We start from the raw sequence: 20,109 nt of genomic DNA, 5'->3' as shown, positions 1-20,109 counted from the left end.
AATGGTGAACATTTTGAAAACATTGTGATGTGATTGTTTGCAACGATAGTTTTCATACGATTATTTCACTTATGTATGCTGATATGAGCTGTACAGCGTACAGCGCCATCTGTTAGCAGCTTTTGTAACTATTATCTCAAACTGCTGTATAAACTTCTTACAGCTTTCACAATAAACATACCGTTTACTGCATTCCTCTGTCGATCTTTGTTTTCGAGATGTTTAGTTTTGAAATCAGGGAGCTCTTTTCTGGACAGCCTGTATGAAGGCAATTGTGTGGGGTCATAGCCGTTCACACAGCTTCAGCACTAGATGCAGTGCTCGCTCTCCGAAATCACACGAGCTGTTTTCACGTTATTGCTGCCAGTTGTACATGTCTGAGCATGCATGCTGACCTAATGCCGGTGCTCCACAGGGGAGATGAGCCGCCAACTGCGAGACTGCCGGCCCTCTGCGGCTGTGACGACCCCAGAGCTCGCCCCGTCGCTGTCCAGCGCCTTCCAGGAGGCGCGCCTGGAACCGCCACAGCTGCTGGTCACCGTGGGGGTGGCCTACTCCAGCACCCAGCCTACCTCAGGAGCCACTCCAGAGGGGGCGGCGGACTTCGTCCAGCTGGTGGGGGACGCCAGCCTGGACGGAGCCCTGAGGCCACAGCGCACGGGCCGCGACCACCTCTTCCTGCTGCCCTACTCCAGCGGCACCACGGGGCTGCCCAAGGGCGTCATGCTGTCCAACCGCAACCTGGTCGCCAACGTCCAGCAGACGGCATACCCCCGCGTGCAGGTGCTCGACGTCGACGCCAGTGAGTCCACCTTCAGTCTGCATCAAATTTTTCATAACAGTGTTTACATTCCGCTCATTACAATACACGGTGAGGCTTAATATCGAGCGAGTTTATAAAGCGCACGAATCAAGCTGCGTCGCAGAGATTTGGAGGGGATAGCTTCAGTTATCAGAGACAGCAAAGGACTTGGAAGAGCAGCTGAACGGAATGGACAGTGTCTTGAAAGGAGGATACAAGATGAACATCAACAAAAGCAAAACGAGGATAGTGGAATGTAGTCGAATTAAATCGGGTGATGCTGAGGGAATTAGATTAGGAAATGAGACACTTAAAGTAGTAAAGGAGTTTTGCTATTTGGGGAGCAAAATAACTGATGATGGTCGAAGTAGAGAGGATATAAAATGTAGACTGGCAATGGCAAGGAAAGCGTTTCTGAAGAAGAGAAATTTGTTAACATCGAGTATAGATTTAAGTGTCAGGAAGTCGTTTCTCAAAGTATTTGTATGGAGTGTAGCCATGTATGGAAGTGAAACATGGACGATAAATAGTTTAGACAAGAAGAGAATAGAAGCTTTCGAAATGTGGTGCTACAGAAGAATGCTGAACTCGTTCGACCTATACTTGAGTATTGCTCATCAGTGTGGGATCCGTACCAGATCGGGTTGACGGAGGAGATAGAGAAGATCCAAAAGAGCGGCGCGTTTCGTCACAGGGTTATTTGGTAACCGTGATGGCGTTACGGAGATGTTTAGCAAACTCAAGTGGCAGACTCTGCAAGAGAGGCGCTCTGCATCGCGGTGTAGCTTGCTGTCCAGGTTTCGAGAGGGTGCGTTTCTGGATGAGGTATCGAATATATTGCTTCCCTCTACTTATACCTCCAGAGGAGATCACGAATGTAAAATTAGAGACATTCGAGCGCGCACGTAGGCTTTCAGACAGTCGTTCTTCCCGCGAACCATACGTGACTGGAACAGAAAAGGGAGGTAATGACTTTGGCACGTAAAGTGCCCTCCGCCACACACCGTTGGGTGGCTTGCGGAGTATAAATGTAGATGTAGAAGATTAGATGGGTAGATCACGTAACTAACGAGGAGGTATTGAACAGAATTGGGGACGAGTTTGTGGCACAACTTTGCAACAAGCAGCGACCAGTTGGTAGGACATGTTCTGAGGCATCAAGGGATCACCAATTTAGTATTGGAGGGCAGCGTGGAAGATAAAAATCGTAGACCAAGAGATGAATTCACTGAGCAGATTCAGAAGGATGTAGGTTGCAGTAAGTACTGGGAGATGAAGAAGCTCGCACAGGATAGAGTAGCATGGAGAGCTGCATGAAACCAATCTTACGACCGAAGACCACAACAACAGCGTCAGTTACGTTTGGCGCTAAATAGCATTTAGCCATAATGGAGCGTTGGACCCCACGGCATCGTACGTACACTGTCAGAGCATTTTATCAGAACGTTAGTTCATACCTGTTAGCACGTCATGCATTCTGCGACCAGTTCAACATTAATCGGAATCGGCCGGTGCCACGTGCCTGTGTTATTAAAAAGTGGGTTGAGAACTTTGAGAAGGTGGCGTCAACAAGAAAGAGGAAAACTGGGAGACCAAAAACTGTGGGCACACCTGAAAACATCAAACGTGTAAGAGTTGCCACTGAGGGAAGCGCTACGCTTGGGATTTCAAAAAGATTGGTAAAAAGAATTTTACACAAAGATTTGCACTTTCACCCCTACAAAATCCAAATGGTTCAGGCCCTTAAGGAAACAGATTATGTGAGCCGAACCCAGTCCTGCTTAGAATTTTTGGACATGATTAATCATGATGAGGACATTGTAAACCGTTTCTGGATGAGTAATGAAGCCTACTTCCATCCCTCCAGTTGCGTCAACGAGCAGAACTTTCGATTTTGGAGTGGCGTTAATCCTAGAGAATTGCATCAGCAACCATTGCACTCCGGAAAAGTTACTGTGTGGTGCGCCATGTCTTCATTACGGATCATAGGACCATATTTTTTTTTGAAGATGGCCTTGGCAATACTGTAACAGTGACTTCGCAGAGCTACACAGACATGTTAGAAAACTTTTCTCTCCACAACTTGCACACTGCGAAGTGAACGATGAGACGTTTTTCCAGCAGGTGGAGCACCCTTCCACACTGCTCGAGTAATTATGAATATTGTCAATCGTTTGTTTCAAAATCATGTGATCTCCAGAAACGGCGATATTGCATGACCCTCCCGTTCACTGGACCTCACAACATGTGACTTTTTCTTGTGGGATTATCCGAAAAGCAATGTTTACCAAGGTAACCCTCCTTGAATATTTGAAGCCCTAAAAGAGCGGATCGGACAGGAAGTTGTTCAAATCCCACTGTCAATCCTGCACAGTGCCACGAGTCACTTCAAGATCCGCCTGGAGGAAAGTGTGCGTCGAAACGGACGCCATCTTACCGGAGTTATCTTCAAAAAATAATCGAAGTTTTACTATTTCAGGAAATGCCTTTCACGTACTTTAAGATTATGAAATAAGAAAATTTAACGAAGTGTTTTTACTTGGCAGCCTTTTAAAATCGCTCTTTATTATGCCTCATCCTGTATTTGCAAACGTTTATTCAGTCATGACCGCAAAGTAACTTACTGCCTAACGACACTGGTACGCAAAAAGTAAGGATGAGAGTAACTTTCGCGTGATGTGTCGTGCCAAGTAACAGAGCTCCATGTCGACCATGAATACAAAAAAACTGCTGCAGTAAAGAAGATAACTGAAAAAAAAATACACGATGAGACGAACATAAATGACACTTGTATTCAAAGACAACAATTACAGTGACATCATCGTGTTTTACGGTGGTCACCTGGACATTACGGGCCGGCCGGAGTGGCCGTGCGGTTCTAGGCGCTACAGTCTGGAACTGCGAGACCGCTACGGTCGCAGGTTCGAATCCTGCCGCGGGCATGGATGTGTGTCATGTCCTTAGGTTAGTTAGGTTTAAGTAGTTCTAAGTTCTAGGGGACTGATGACCTCAGAAGTTGAGTCCCATGGTGCTCAGAGCCAATTGAACCATTTTTGGACATTACGGAAGGCAGTGTACAGTTCTCAATACTGCGCGTGATAAGCATGGATGGTACTGTGTGCTCTGAAATACGCTCCCATGTTGACCACAAGGTTGGTAAGGAGCTGTTGTGCTAGGGCGTTCCATTCCTTCAGCAGTGCAGCTAAATGTTCGCTGGTTGTTGGTGTAGTGTCTTGTACCTTAAGGAAGGAAGGGACGGGATGTTGTTATGGGTGGCTGGTGTCCTTTCTCTGCAACACAAATCCTCACGTGGATGAACATGGTTCTTTATTTACGCGAACAGATAGCTACTGCTTAACTTTAATAATATGTTGTCGTACAAGGTCATCCTTGCAGACAATACCAATCTTGCTACACTCGAATGCTGAGTACTGTCATAGCCTGAGATGTGGACAGTAACTGTACTGCAATTAATGACGGACGCCAAACTGGAGAATGTGCTGGTGGCTGACCCTCCGGTCAGCAGCGGCGGCCTAAATACTGTCGGTGGAGAGGGCGTTGGCGGCATGTTGCTTGCAAGTGTATCTTTGGCCTCTCTCCTGATAGGTGCACTTGATCCAGCGCCTACTATAGATCTTTGCCGACCAGCGTGTTGGCGACGGCTTATGCCAGTAGAGCTGGTGCATGTGTGTGTGCTGCAATATGTGTCCCCACCACATTCCACACAAGCTCGATGGAATGTAAATCAGGGCCACGGGCAAGGCAGTTCATTCATCGAATACACTCCCGATCCGAGAGGTCCTCCATCTGTACTGTCATGCATGGTGGCACAGCTGCGCAGAGTGCCCACACAGTTTGAGGCGCCACGTCACGGACTGCGCGGCCCCTTCTGCTGGAGGGTTGAGTTCTCCCTCGGGCAAGTGTGTGTGTGTGGTGTGTGTGTGTGTGTGTGTGTGTGTGTGTGTGTGTGTGTGTGTGTTTGTTCTTAGCATTAAATTAGTGTAAGTAGTGTGTAAGTCCAGGGACTGATGACCTCAGCAGTTTGGTCCCACAGGAATTCACACACATTTGAACATTTGGCACACTGTCATCCACAAAACGTGTGAGGCGATTGCAACCCTGAAAAGACGCAGAGTGTCACAATAATATTGATCAGTGAGTGTACCGTGGTCAAAGATTTGCGATAGTGTCAACAGCATAAGGGACTGGGCAGAGAGGCGTGGGGTCGCATGCTCTTCTCAGCTAACAGCAGATTCAGATTAGGCGAGAGGTAGGAGCACATAATGCAGCCAGAAAAATTGACGATCGTGATCGATTCGGTGGTCCAGGTGTTATGATGTGCAGAGATATAATGTTGAATGTAAGATACTGAACACGGTTCACGGACTGGACAACGTCACTGGACACTGTACTGCCTCCCCAAGTGCGCGTTTTCAGCAGTGCATATGGCCCTGACTTCATTTTCATGCATAAAAATTCGTGACCGCACCGAACAGCGCATGTGGAAGAGCTTCCAGAAGGAGAAGATATTTGGTGAATGGACTGGGCTGCCCATTACACCGACTTAAACCCTATCGAGCACGTGTGGCATATGCTGGAGAGACGTATTGTAGCAACGACCACAATAATTTGGTCTCGGAACTCTTCCATTTGGTCCGTGTTTGCATAGAAAAACAACAATATCAGAAATGGAATCCGCCTTGAGGCAAAACACCTTGTTATTCGTTTATTTCTTTATGCACCAACGTCCATCCAGCATTTTTCAACCCCGCTGGTGGAGCAATGGAACGGCCTATCACAAGAAGTCCTTACCAACCCTCGTGGCCAGCATGGGAGCAAGAGCACGCGCTACCGTCTGCGGTGGTCACACACACTACTAACAACCATATCGTGCCTTTTCTAATGTCGAGTGGACAATCACGAATCGCGGTGGCTTCAGTGCCATTGTCTTTGAATAAAAGCGTCATTTCTCTTCCTCTCATTGCGTATCTGTTTCAGTTACCGTCTGTACTATACTGTAGCAGTTCTTTCTGTGTACATTCGAACTTTCATCAGGCTGTGTTACACTACTCGTCATTAAAATTGCTAAACCAAGAAGGAATGCAGATGATAAACGGGTATTCATTGGACAAATATATTATACTAGAACTGACATGTCATTATATTTTCACGCAATTTGGGTGCATAGATCCTGAGAAATCAGTGTCCAGAACAACCACATCTGGCTGTAATAACGGCCTTGATACGCCTGGGCATTGAGTCAGAGCTTGGATGACGTGTACAGGTACAGATGCCCATGCAGCTTCAACACGATACCACAGTTCATCAAGAGTAGTGACTGGCGTATTGTGACGAGCCAGTTGCTCAGCCAACATTGACCAGACGTTTTCAATTGGTGAGAGATCTGGAGAATGTGCTGGCCAGGGCAGCAGTCGAACGTTTTCTGTATCCAGAAAGCCCCGTACAGGACCTGCAACGTGCGGTCGTGCGTTATCCTGTTGAAATGTAGGGTTTCGCAGGGATCGAATGAAGGGTAGAGCCACGCGTTGTAACACATCTGAAATGCAACGTCCACTGTTCAGAATGCCGTCATTGTGAACAAGAGGTGACGGAGACGTGTAACCAATGGCACCCCATACCATCACGCCGGGTGAAATGCCAGTATGGCGATGACGAATACATGCTTCCAATGTGCGTTCTCCGCGATGTCGCCAAACACGGATGCGACCATCATGTTGCTGTAAAGAGAACCTGGATTCATCCGAAAAAATGTCGTTTTGCCATTCGTGCACCCAGGTTCGTCGTTGAGAACACCATCGCGGGTGCTCCTGTCTGTGATGCAGCGACAAGGGTAACCGCAGCCACGGTCTCCGAGCTGATAGTCCATGCTGCTGCAAACGTCCTCGAACTGTTCGTGCAGATAGTTTTTGTCTTGCAAACGTCCCCATCTGTAGACTCAGGGATCGAGACGTGGCTGCACGATCCGTTACAGCCATGCGGGTAAGATGCCTATCATTTCAACTCCTAGTGATACGAGGCCGTTGGGATCCAGCGCGGCGTTCCATATTGCCCTCCTGAACCCACCGATTCCATATTTTTCTAACAGTCATTGGATCTGGACCGACGCGAGCAGCAATGTCAACTGGTTCAAATGGCTCTAAGCACTATGGGACTCAACATCTTAGGTCATAAGTCCCCTAGAACTTAGAACTAATTAAACCTAACTAACCTAAGGACATCACACACACCCATGCCCGAGGCAGCATTCGAACCTGCGACCGTAGCAGTCCCGCGGTTCCGGACTGCAGCGCCAGAACCGCACGGCCACCACGGCCGGCGCAGCAATGGAGCGATACGATAAACCGCAATCGCGATAGGCTACAATCCGACCTTTATCAAAGTCGGAAACGTGATGGTACGCATTTCTCCTCCTTACACGAGGCATCACAACAACGTTTCACCAGGCAACGCCAGTCAGCTGCTGTTTGTGTATGAGAAATCGGTTGGAAACTTACCTCATGACAGCACGTTGTAGGTGTCGCCACCGGCACCAACCTTGTGTGAATGCTCTGAAAAGCTAATGATTTGCATATCACAGCATCTTCTTGCTGTCGGTTAAATTTCGCGTCTGTAGCACATCTTCGTGGTGTAGCAATTTTAATGCCCAACAGTGTACTTCGCAGTAACAAATCATGCGAAGGTCACTTACATCCTTATAATAAATTAACCTGTAACGGCCTATCAAAACGAAGAAGTAGATTCTCTTTGTGTGTAATCTTTACTGACATGTTTACATCAATTCTCCATATAGTCAGACGCTTTTTGTGCTGTGGCAACAGCTTCTTTGTGCCTTCTAATATGACTGTTGAGTCTAGAATATTTCTGTTTGCTGGTGACACTAGCTCAGCAGTGAAGGATGTTGAAATAAACATAGGGAATCTATAAAACAGTGCAGTTCTGGAGATGCAATCACGATTTGTAGAAAATAAAGTGATGCTAAATCACAATAAGAGTCAATTTCCGCAGTTTCTAAGATACAGTTCAACTAAACCGTCATCTTGATTACACAGAATGGGCATACGATTAGTGACTGTGAACAATTAAAATTCCTACGCGATAATGTAGGTGGTAAGATGTCATGTAAAGCCCATATTCGGGATGCTGTACAAGAACTGAATGGTGCAGTATTTACCGTTAGAAAAGTATTTGCTATAAGTAATAGCACTCCGTCTTTAGGCCACAAGTGGCCGACCGCCGTGTCATCCTCAGCTGAGGATGAGGACAGGAGGGGCGTGTGGACAGCACACCGCTCTCCCGGTCGTTATGATGGGTTTCTTTGACCGGAACCGCTATTATTCAGTCGAGTAGCTCCTCTATTGGCATCACGAGGCTGAGTGCATCCCTAAAAATGGCAACAGCGCATGGCAGCCCGAACGGTCACCCATCCAAGTGCCGGCCACGCCCGACTGCGCTTAACCTCGTTGATCTGACGGGAACCAGCGTTTCCACTGCGGCAAGGCCGTTGCCCTGTAAGTAATAGGTTAGGACGAAAATAAATCTTCTTTGCTTAATTTCACTCGCTTATGACATATGACATTACGCTCTGGCCTAAGTCTTCCCTGTCACAAAGGGAATTACTGGCTGCGAAACAGGCAGCTCGAACAAAATGTGTTGTACATTCGAGAACCTCTTGTCGAACCGCATTCAGGTATCTGGGAGTTTTGACATTAGCCTCTCAATATATATCTCCTTTAACGTCGTTTGTTGTTAACAACACGAGCTTATTCCTAAGAATTAGGAGCTTTTACTGACTTAACACTAGGCACAAATCCAATCTGCATGTGAATCCCATGTGCTTGACTCTGGCGCAGGAGTGCGTGCTGCATTCTGCTGAATCCGTTTTAAATAAGCTACCATTACTAAAGAAAAGTTTTAGCAGCGTTCCTCGCACTTTTAACGTCTACAGCAGGCCTGGCCAACATTTGCGCTCCGTGAGCACAATCGCTCTTCCCCCACCAGTGGCTGCGTGAGTGAGACGGCTACACGTGCTGGAAAGTTATGAAGATGTGTTTGGAGCACAGTACAGCTACTTCTAAGAGACGGATGTTGCTGCATACTTCTATATGCAGGCCTTTATCACCGAGTATATGCTCAATTTTTTATTTTTCTGCCAAAGCAGTTACTTGATTAAATAAATACATTATATAGTGCTCATATGGCGAGCAGAACTACGAAAAAATATTACATACAGGCATTAAGCATTACGGCGTGATGTTTATGAACTTATACGATTTTCGATTTTTGAATATGTAATAATTCTTGAACAATGGTTCGTCATACAGTCAAACACACTGAGTTACATAGACTATAATCTGCCAAACCTGAACGTTAGCGGGAAACTGAAATAACGTTAGCGGCTTGTTTGTGTAGTAGAGAATATTGCTATTGGGTGGTACGTTTTACAAAAGTCTTGTAAATACCTGGATTGGACAAAGAGGTCGTTGAGCTGGGTGCTCCACCTCAACTTGGAAGTACTGACATACACTACTGGCCATTAAAATTGCTACACCACGAAGATGACGTGCTACAGACGCGAAATTTAACCAACAAGAAGAAGATGCTGTGATATGCAAATGGTTAGGTTTTCAGAACATTCACACAAGGTTGGCGCCGGTGCCGACACCTACAACGTGCTGACATGAGGAACGTTTCCAACCGATTTCTCATACACAAACAGCAGTTGACCGGCGTTGCCTGGTGAAACGCTGTTGTGATGCCTCGTGTAAGTAGGAGAAATGCGTACCATCACGTTTCCGACTTTGATAAAGGTCGGATTGTAGCCTGTCGCGATTGCGATTGCTTCCCCGTCCTTCCCCAATCCGATGAAACCAATGACCTCGCTGTCTGGTCTCCTCCCCCAAACAACAAAACCCCAACCCAACTGCATTGAAATTTAACAAATCTTGCAACACGAAGAGAGTTTAAAAAGTAGTCCGATTTGTACTACTTTTTTATCACTGTCTTTGTAAATATGTCTCAAAAATATGTGTGCAATGTTATGCGTATTGGGTATTTACTCTGTTGTCAGCTGTCAAAAAGGTTACATGTGGTAGCATCAACGAATATTTGTTTTGTATAAAAACAGATTAGAGAACCTGCATTAAATTTTGTTATAAGAATGCAATAAAGTGTATGAATTTTTTAGAAATGTTAAATATTGCTTTTGGTGAACCTGTTATGAGTAAACCAAGGGCATACAAGTGGTACAAAAATTTCAAAGCAGGCCTTAAAGGACAGCGGTTTTACAAGCATGGATGAGATTAAAAATACACAGTTAAGAGACCTATAAACTGTCCCGAAGAAAGAGTTCGTAAAGTGTTTCGGGAATTGGAAAAAGCACTGGCATAAGTGTACAGTATGTAATGAGGAATATTTTGAAGAGGATAACATTGCTGTAGATTAACAAATAAAGTTGTTACCAAAAAATAGAAATTAATATGTGAACGCACCTCGTAGGACAAGCTTTTTGCTTAGAAATCCAGAATCGGTGTACATGTTTCGAAGAAAACTTCAGCAGTCTTTGGAATAGCTATTGGGCACATGTTTTAAGCAATTTGTCTTAGAATCAGGTGAATAGTGACCGAGATAGAAATTTAGGGTTCCATAAGCATCAAATGTTTTATATGATTGGGTTTTCTACCAAAATTATTAGTTTTCCTTCGTGGTGATTCCAGTAAACCATGCGACTTATTTTCACGTTCCTTCATTATGCGTTCTATTGCGCGAGGCTGACGTTAGCATAAATTGCCGCCCTTTGGTTCGGACTGGTAATGTTATTATAGTTATAGTTCTTTTTGGGTCGCCTCTTCAATACACGCTGCAATAACATTAGAGACGATTGAACGCTCGTTACTCCGCAAATACCTCCTCTTCTTCGTATTCTACACATTTTCTTGCAATGCTAGACGATTATCCATAACCTCCGGATATCGAGCATATCAGTAAGTATACAAAGTTAACTGACTGACACTGGCAACTAAGATCCCACGAACAGAAACGACGTATATCACCGTACGCCGATCTACGCCACCAGACAGGTAAGGGGCAACAGATTTTGGGTGCCCCTGAGGGCCCGTGGCAGCGGTCTTCCGGTAAAGGCCACTTCCCCCACCAAAAGCGTTGCTCGCTCTTCAGTTTACAGACAGGCTATACCTCTCCTCCGAAGAAAAAACTCAAAGCCACACCCTCAGACGACAACGGAAGGCCTCACACCAGGCTGAACACTCGAGAGAAGTTCACAAAACTTCACTGGACTGTTCTTCCTCGTCCACCAAACAGCCCGGGTCTCGCGCCCTCCGACATCCATCTGTTTGGCCCAATAAAGGATACACTCTGAGGGAAGCACTACGTGGATGGTGGGGAGGTTACTGATGCAGCGAGATACTGTCTCCGACGTCGACCACTAGACTGATACCGTGCGAGCTTACAGGTCCTGCCAGTAAGGTGAGGTCGCATTGAACGGAGATTACTTTGAAAAACAGGATTTTGTAGCCAGAAGAGTGGGCAATAATATGGCGTGTTGGAATCCCGAACAAAAACCAAACTGCTTTCAGAAAAAAAATGTGTTGCATTACTTATCGAATGCCCTCCGTAAAATTTTGTGCTCTGTCTGCAGGTGATTTCGCAGATGGCAGTTGTAACCAGATTTGTTCATATGGGCTTTATGTTGCGTACAAGCCGTTTACTTAGTTTGTTAGAGGTACTCAACTTACTTGTACGTTTGTGTTTTTGAGCAGCCCAGCTAATTTGCCAGACATCTCACCTCGATATGACGTTTTTAGATACTTAACTGCTAAGAAACTATGAGGTGTTGGACAATAGGTCGCCTTTGTTTGTGTAGCCTAAATCCTAAATAGCGTGAGTCACCTAAGCTACTCATCTCTGATATTTCCTGAACGGTTTAACATCATAATTTTATTTTCGTCCAAATACAGGGTTATTACAAATGATTGAAGCGATTTCACAGCTCTACAATAACTTTATTATTTGAGATATTTTCACAATGCTTTGCACACACATACAAAGACTCAAAAAGTTTTTTTAGGCATTCAAAAATGTTCGATATGTGCCCCTTTAGTGATTCGGCAGACATCAAGCCGATAATCAAGTTCCTCCCACACTCGGCGCAGCATGTCCCCATCAATGAGTTCGAAAGCATCGTTGATGCGAGCTCGCAGTTCTGGCACGTTTCTTGGTAGAGGAGGTTTAAACACTGAATCTTTCACATAACCCCACAGAAAGAAATCGCATGGGGTTAAATCGGGAGAGCGTGGAGGCCATGACATGAATTGCTGATCATGATCTCCACCACGACCGATCCATCGGTTTTCCAGTCTCCTGTTTAAGAAATGCCGAACATCATGATGGAAGTGTGGTGGAGCACCATCCTGTTGAAAGATGAAGTCGGCGCTGTCGGTCTCCAGTTGTGGCATGAGCTAATTTTCCAGCATGTCCAGATACACGTGTCCTGTAACGTTTTTTTCACAGAAGAAAAAGGGGCCGTAAACTTTAAACCGTGAGATTGCACAAAACACATTAACTTTTGGTGAATTGCGAATTTGCTGCACGAATGCGTGAGGATTCTCTACCGCCCAGATTCGCACATTGTGTCTGTTCACTTCAGCATTAAGAAAAAATGTTGCTTCATCACTGAAAACAAGTTTCGAACGCATCTTCTTCCATGAGCTGTTGCAACCGCGCCGAAAATTCAAAGCGTTTGACTTTGTCATCGGGTGTCAGGGCTTGTAGCAATTGTAAACGGTAAGGCTTCTGCTTTAGCCTTTTCCGTAAGATTTTCCAAATCGTCGGCTGCGGTACGTTTAGCTCCCTGCTTGCTTTATTCGTCGACTTTCGCGGGCTACGCGTGAAACTTGCCCGCACGCGTTCAACCGTTTCTTCGCTCACTGCAGGCCGACCCGTTGATTTCCCCTTACAGAGGCATCCAGAAGCTTTAAACTGCGCATACCATCGCCGAATGGAGTTAGCAGTTGGTGGATCTTTGTTGAACTTCGTCCTGAAGTGTCGTTGCACTGTTATGACTGACTGATGTGAGTGCATTTCAAGCACGACATACGCTTTCTCGGCTCCTGTCGCCATTTTGTCTCACTGCGCTCTCGAGCGCTCTGGCGGCAGAAACCTGAAGTGCGGCTTCAGCCGAACAAAACTTTATGAGTTTTTCTACGTATCTGTAGTGTGTCGTGACCATATGTCAATGAATGGAGCTACAGTGAATTTATGAAATCGCTTCAATCATTTGTAATAGCCCTGTAATTTTCGAAAAGGCTTCAGGAAGCGACATATAGCCTCTTTTAATAGCTGTGTTAATTACAGAAACGTGATTACCAAATAGAACTATAGCGACGTAGCTCCAAACAGCGGGGGAGGGGGGCTGTGGGTAAAGAGGAATGCCTTGTGGGGCCAGAAATTCCATGGCAGAACTGTCTGTGTGACATGGGGCATTGTCTAGATGCAATCGTCGTGTCTCACTGGAGTCAGCGTTTTCCTGAGCCTTGTGAAACACTTGACTGACAGTTTGCCCTGGGGGAACAACCTCAACAACAGCACGCTCACGTTAGACATTGTCGTCGGTTTTTGAAGTTGAAGGTTTCCCTGAGCAAGGTTCATCGTTAACGCATTCTCCGCCTTCCAAAAGTGACTTGTCCCAGCAAAAAACTTGTGCTCTTGATATCGGGCAATACTGCCTAAAACTAACTGCAGCAGCATTTCAGCTGCCTTGAAGCACAGACGACTCTGCTGGCTGGGTCACGTCTACCGTATGGGTCCTGAGAGATTACCACGTGGGGTGGTGCTTGGAGAGATTTCTACAGCCAAAAGACTCTTGGAATGTCCTGTATTGAAGTCCAAGGACTCCTGTAAATGAGTTATGGAGAGCTTTGGCATCAACACCGACAGGTGGGAGGCTCGGGCTAGCCTGAGATCAGAGTAACGTAATGATATACCATCTGCAAAGTCGAAGTATGATGGACGCTTGTTAGATACATTAAGGCAGAAAAGTTTCGCAGTGCTACCGCTGCTCCAGCCTCAGCAGCTAGATGTACTTGCGACAAATGCAGCAAGAGGTGCCATGCTGCCAAGGCTTCATAAGCCATGTGAAAAAATGTAACTCATAACCAAACAGATGCTGCATGTACCAAGACGTTGTGGCCAATATACACTGAAGAGTCAAAGAAGCTGGTACCGTATAGGGCCCGCGCGAGCACGCACAACTGCAGCAACCCGACGTGGCGTGGAGTCGACTAATGTCTGAAGTAGTGCTGGAGGGAACTGAGCCATGAATCCTGCAGGGCTGGCCATAAATCCGTAAAAGCACGAGAGGTTACAGATCTCTTCTGAGCAGCACGTTGAAAGGCATCCCTGACATGCTCAATAATGTTCATGTCTGGGCAGTTTTGTGGCCAGCGGACTAAGAAGAGCGTATCTCGAGCCACTCTGTAGCAATTCTGGACGTATGGGGTGTTACATTGTCCTGCTGGAATTGCCCAAGCCCGTCGGAATGCACAATGGAAATGAATCAATGCAGGTGATCAGATAGGGTGCTTACGTATGTTTCACCTGTCAGAGTCGTATCTACATGTATCAGGGGTCCCATATCACTCCAACTGCACACGCCCCACACCATCACAGAGCCTCCGCCAGCTTGAACAGTCCCTGCTGACATGCAGGGTCCATGAATTCCGTCCATCCACTCGATGCAATTTGAAACGAGACTCGTCCGACTAAGCAACATGTTTCCAGTCATCAACAGTCCGATGTCGGTGTTGACGGGCCCAGGCGAGGCGTAAAGCTTTCTGTCATGCAGTCATCAAGGGACACGCGTGGACGTTCGGCTCCGAAAGCCCATATCGCTGATGTTTCGTTGAATAGTTCGCACGCTCACACTTGTTAATGGCCCAGCATTGAAATCTGCAGCAATTTGCGGAAGGGTTGCACTTCTGTCACGGTTTCAGAAAATATCGTTCTTATGAAACACAACTAGCTCTTTATACTCATGAAGTAATAAGTGCTATTGACAGGGGACGTCAAATTGATTCCATATTTTTAGATTTCCAGAAGGCTTTCGACACCGTTCCTCACAAGCGTCTTCTAACCAAACTGCGTGCCTACGGAGTAACGCCTCAGTTGTGCGACTGGATTCGTGATTTCCTGTCAGAAAGGTCACAGTTCGTAGTAAGAGACGGAAAGTCATCGAGTAAAACAGAAGTAATATCAGGCGTTCCCCAAGGAAGTGTTATAGGCCCTCTATTGTTCCTGATCTATATTAACGACATAGGAGACAATCTGAGTAGCCATCTTAGATTGTTTGCAGATGATGCTGTCATTTACCGTCTTGTAAACTCATATGATCAAAACGACTTGCAAAATGATTTAGATAAGATATCTGTATGGTGCGAAAAGTGGCAATTTACCCTGAATAAGGAAAAGTGTGAAGTTATTCACATGAGTACTAAAAGAAATCAGCTAAATTTAGTTTACGCGATAAGTCACACAAATCTGAAGGCTTACTTGGGGATTGAAATTACGAATAACCTAATTTGGAACGATTACATAGATAATGTTGTGGGTAGAGCAAACAAAAGACTGCGATTTATTGGCAGAACACTTAGAAGGTGCAACAGGTCTACTAAAAGAGACTGCTTACACCACGTTTGTCCGCCCTATTCTGGAGTACTGCTGTGCGGTGTGGGATCCGCATCAGGTGGGACTGACGGATGACTTGAAAAAAGTTCGTAGAAGGGCAGCTCGTTTCGTATTTTAGCGAAGTAGGGGAGATAGTGTCACAGACATGATACGTGAACTGGGGTGGCAATCACTAAAAAAAAAGGCGTTTTTCGTTGCGACGGGATCTTCTCATGAAATTTCAATCACCAGTTTTCTCCTCCGATTGCGAAAACATTCTGTTGGCACCCGCCTACATAGGGAGAAATGATCACCACGATAAAATGAGAGAAATAAGGTTCGCACAGAAAAATTTAAGTGCTCGTTTTTCCCGCGTGCCGTTCGAGAGTGGAACGGTAGAGAGACAGCTTGAAGGTGGTTCATTGAACCCTCTACCAGGCACTTTATTGTGAATAGCAGAATAATCACGTAGATGTAGATCTGGATGTGAACGATCTCTTCAGTTTTCGTTGGTCCCGTTCTGGCAGGAGCTTTTTCCGGCAACAACGATGTCGGAGATTTGATGTTTCACCAGATTCCTGATATTCACTGTACACCTGTGAAATGGTGGTATGGGAAAATCCCTGCTTCATCGCTGCCTCGGAGATGTTGTGTCTCATCGCTCGTGTGCCAGTTATTACACCACGTTCAGACTCACCTAAATCTTGGTAATCTGCCATTCTAGCAGCAGTAACCGATCTAACAGCAGCGCCAGACCCTTGTTATCTTATATACGCGTTTCTGACCGCAGCGCCGCATTCTGCCTGTTTACATAGCTCTGTACTTGAATATGCACGCCTATTCCAGTTTCTCTGGCGTGTCAGTGTTTATCATAAACAATGTTCCCCATAGGCCTGTTTCAACTTTTCAAAGGTCACACTCGAGGATTCCCCAAGTTTAACACAGACCTTCATGGCACGAAGTCGCTCTAAATTCCGTTGTTTCAGTTTCATACCTCACAACAACAAAAAATTTCACTGATGGCGCTCTCAAAAATCACATGATGGCTGTACGGATCTGAAACTTGGACTGAGCAGCTGCAAGAGATGAACACCCCAGTCTACACAGGTAGAACAACACACCGTTGCCAGATCGCTCAGAGTGCTGTCATCTCATTACTTTTCCCACACACCTCGTAATGTTCTCAAACAGGAAGGAAGCTGAGTCTCACCGGCTACAGCATGCCAAGCAAAATACACTACTGGCCATTAAAATTGCTACACCACAAAGATGACGTGCTACAGACGCGAAATTTAACCGACAGGAAGAAGATGCTGTGATATGCAAATGATTAGCTTTTCACAGCATTCACACAAGGTTGGCGCCGGTGGCGACACCTACAACGTGCTGACGTGAGGAAAGTTTCCAACCGATTTCTCATACACAAACAGCAGTGGACCGACGTTGCCTGGTGAAACGTTGTTGTGGTGCCTCGTGTAAGGAGGAGAAATGAGTACCATCACGTTTCAGACTTTGATAAAAGTCGGATTGTAGTCTGTCGCGATTGCGGTTTATCGTATCGCGACTTTGCTGCTCGCGTCTGTCGAGATCCAACAACTGTTTGCAGAATCGGTGGGTTCAGGGGGGTAACGCAGAACGCCGCGCCGGATCCCAACGGCCTCGTATCACTAGCAGTCGAGATGACAGGCATCTTATCCGCATGGCTGTAACGAATCGTGCAGCCACGTCTCGATCCCTGAGTCAACAGCTGGGAACGTTTGCAAGACAACAACCATATGCACGAACAGTTCGACGACGTTTGCAGCAGCATGGACTATCATCTCGGAGACCATGGCTGCGGTTACCCTTGACGCTGCATCACAGACATGAGCGCCTGCGATGGTGTATTCAACGAGGAATCTGGGTGCACGAAAGGCAAAAGTCATTTTTTCGGATGAATCCAGGTTCTGTTTACAGCATCGTGATGGTCGCATCCGTGTTTCGCGACATCGCGGTGAACGCAGATTGAAAGCGTGTATTCGTCATCGGCATACTGGCGTATCACTCGGCGTGATGGTATGGGGTGCCATTGGTTACACGTCCCGGTCACCTCTTGTTCGCATTGACGGCACTTTGAACAGTGGACGTTACATTTCAGATGTGTTACGACCCGTGGGTCTACCCCTCATTCGATCCCTGCGAAACCCTACATTTCAGCAGGATAATGCACGACCGCATGTTGCAGGTCCTGTACGGGCCTTTTTGCATACAGAAAATGTACGACTGCTGCCCTGGCCAGCACATTCTCCAGATCTCTCACCAACTGGAAACGTCTGGTAAATGGTGGCCGAGCAATTGGCTCGTCACAATATGCCAGTCACTACTCTTGATGAACTGTGGTACCGTGTTGAAGCTGCATGGGCAGCTGTACCTGCACACGCCATCCAATCTCTGTATGACTCAATGGCCAGGCGTATCAAGGCCGTTATTACGGCCAGATGTGGTTGTTCTGGGTACGGATTTCTCAGGATCTATGCACCCAAATTGCGTGAAAATGTAATCACATGTCAGTTCTAGTATAATATATTTGTCCAATGAATACCCGTTTATCATCTCTATTTCTTATTGGTGTAGCAATTTTAATGGCCAGTAGTGTAGTTCGAATATCAGAGAAAGTGCGCTCTTTAGAGCCTGCAGTAGTTGTGGCTTTCCCACCAGTGACTCACCACCACTTTGCAGGCGGGGTGTGCGAGCCGGGAAACGTGGTGCCGGTGGTGCTGCCGATGTACCACCTGTACGCCCTGGCGCTCATCATGCTGCAGAAGGTGTGCGCCGGAGCCACCATGGTGTGCATGCCCAAGTTCGAACCCGCTCTCTTCCTCGACGTTTTGGCCAAGCACAAGGTGAGTCGTGTCGTTCTGACACCAACAGCATCTGTTTAGCGATTAGAGAAGTCTCAGAATCCTATTTCTTAGAAATGCCTGCACGGTTCAGTCCATAGCCCAGTGATTCTCATAATTTACATAATTTTCTTTGCGTTGCAATGTTTTTATGCGATTTATGTGCTGAAAATACCTACCAGTGTCTAAGTGGCCCAAAGAACATGAAGATGAGCTTTATTTAGTGCCTTGATAGATACAAAACCTGAGTCGTAAACTAAACCCTAAGGAATCACTTTGAACATCAAAGAGCGAAAAAACTGGCCTGGTTCCCTCGTTCATAGTCACTAATGCCTTACACTGAAGTGACTAATGTCACAGGACATCTCCTGTTTACAGCATCATGATGGTCGCATCCATGTTTGGCGACATCGCGGCGAACGCACGTTGGAAACTTGTATTCGTCATCGCCATACTGGTGTATCACCTGGCGTGATGGTATGGGGTGCCATTGGTTACGTGTTGCCTGGCTTAGTGCCGCAGCCGAACATGGCATGGACTCATGGGCCATACTGCCTCTCTAACCGTTCGTAACTGTGAAACTGTTTCCGGTGCAGGATTTTGTGCACGAACTGACCTCTCGATGATGTCCCATGAAAGTTCAAAATGTGTGTGAAATCTTATGGGACTTAACTGCTAAGGTCATCAGTCCCTAAGCTTACACACTACTTAACCTAAATTATCCTAAGGACAAACACACACGCCGATGCCCGAGGGAGGACTCGAACCTCCGCCGGGACCAGCCACATGAGAGTTCAATAGGATTGATGTTGGGAGGTCTGGGTGGCCAAATCAATCCCTCGAATAGTTGAGAAGTTCTTCAAACCAACCACAAACAGTTCTGGCCCAGTGACATGGTGCGTTGTTATCCATAAAATTCCGTAGTTGTTTGGGAACAGGAAGTCCACGAATGTTTGCAAATGGTATCCAAGTAGCCGGACATAATCAGGGACGAGTCCATTCCATGTGAACACCGACGGCACCATTATGGAGCCGCCAACACCTTGCACCGTGCCTGGTTGACATCTTGGGCCCATGTGCCACACTCGAACCCTACCATCAGCTCTTACCAACTGAAAGCGGGGCTCATATGACGAGGCCACTGTTTTCCAGTCGTCTAGGATTCAACCTAGACGGTCACGAGCCCAAGAGGGGCGCTGCAGGCGATGTCGTGCTTTTAGCAAAGACACTCGCGCCGGTCGTCTGCTATCACACCCCGTTAACGCCAAATTTCGCCGCACTGTCTTAAGCGATACGTTCGCCGTACGTCCCACATTGATTTCTGTTGTTATTTAACGTAGTGTTGCTTGTCTGTCAGCACTGACAACTCTACGCAAAAGCCGCTGCTCTCGGTCGTCAAATGCATTGTCCGTGGTGATAGGAAATGCCTGAAATTTGAAATTTGGGCGCACTGTTGACACTGTGGATCTCGGAATGTCGGATGCCCTAACTATTTCCGAAATTGACCATGCTTGTAGATGCAACTACCAATTCGTGTTCAAAGTCTGTTAATTCGCGTTAATGACAGTGCCACCAGTGCAGTGCCCTTCTATACTTTGTGTATGCGATCGCACCGCCATCTATATATATACTTATCCCTATCCCATAACTTTTGTCACGTCAGTGTGTAATCAGAGATCAGGGCCGTTTTTTTTGACAAAATTTTCTAAAGGAGAGTATAGCTTTATCAGC

The 20,109-nt window shown here is 46.4% G+C and overlaps 1 protein-coding gene across 1 annotated transcript in view; it reads left to right on the top strand.

Moving 5' to 3' along the window:
• The window catches only part of LOC124717082 (4-coumarate--CoA ligase-like), a 110,576-nt gene that overhangs the window by 49,709 nt on the left and 40,758 nt on the right, over positions 1 to 20,109 (top strand). Inside the window, exons 4-5 of the mRNA XM_047243779.1 lie at positions 416 to 802; positions 18,218 to 18,381. Of these exons, the coding sequence (XP_047099735.1) occupies positions 416 to 802; positions 18,218 to 18,381 (551 nt within the window). The remainder of the gene's footprint in view (positions 1 to 415; positions 803 to 18,217; positions 18,382 to 20,109) is intronic.

Source organism: Schistocerca piceifrons, chromosome 9, assembly GCF_021461385.2.
Source record: "Schistocerca piceifrons isolate TAMUIC-IGC-003096 chromosome 9, iqSchPice1.1, whole genome shotgun sequence".
Lineage (NCBI taxonomy): Eukaryota > Metazoa > Arthropoda > Insecta > Orthoptera > Acrididae > Schistocerca > Schistocerca piceifrons.
This window is presented reverse-complemented; position numbering and strand designations above follow the sequence as displayed.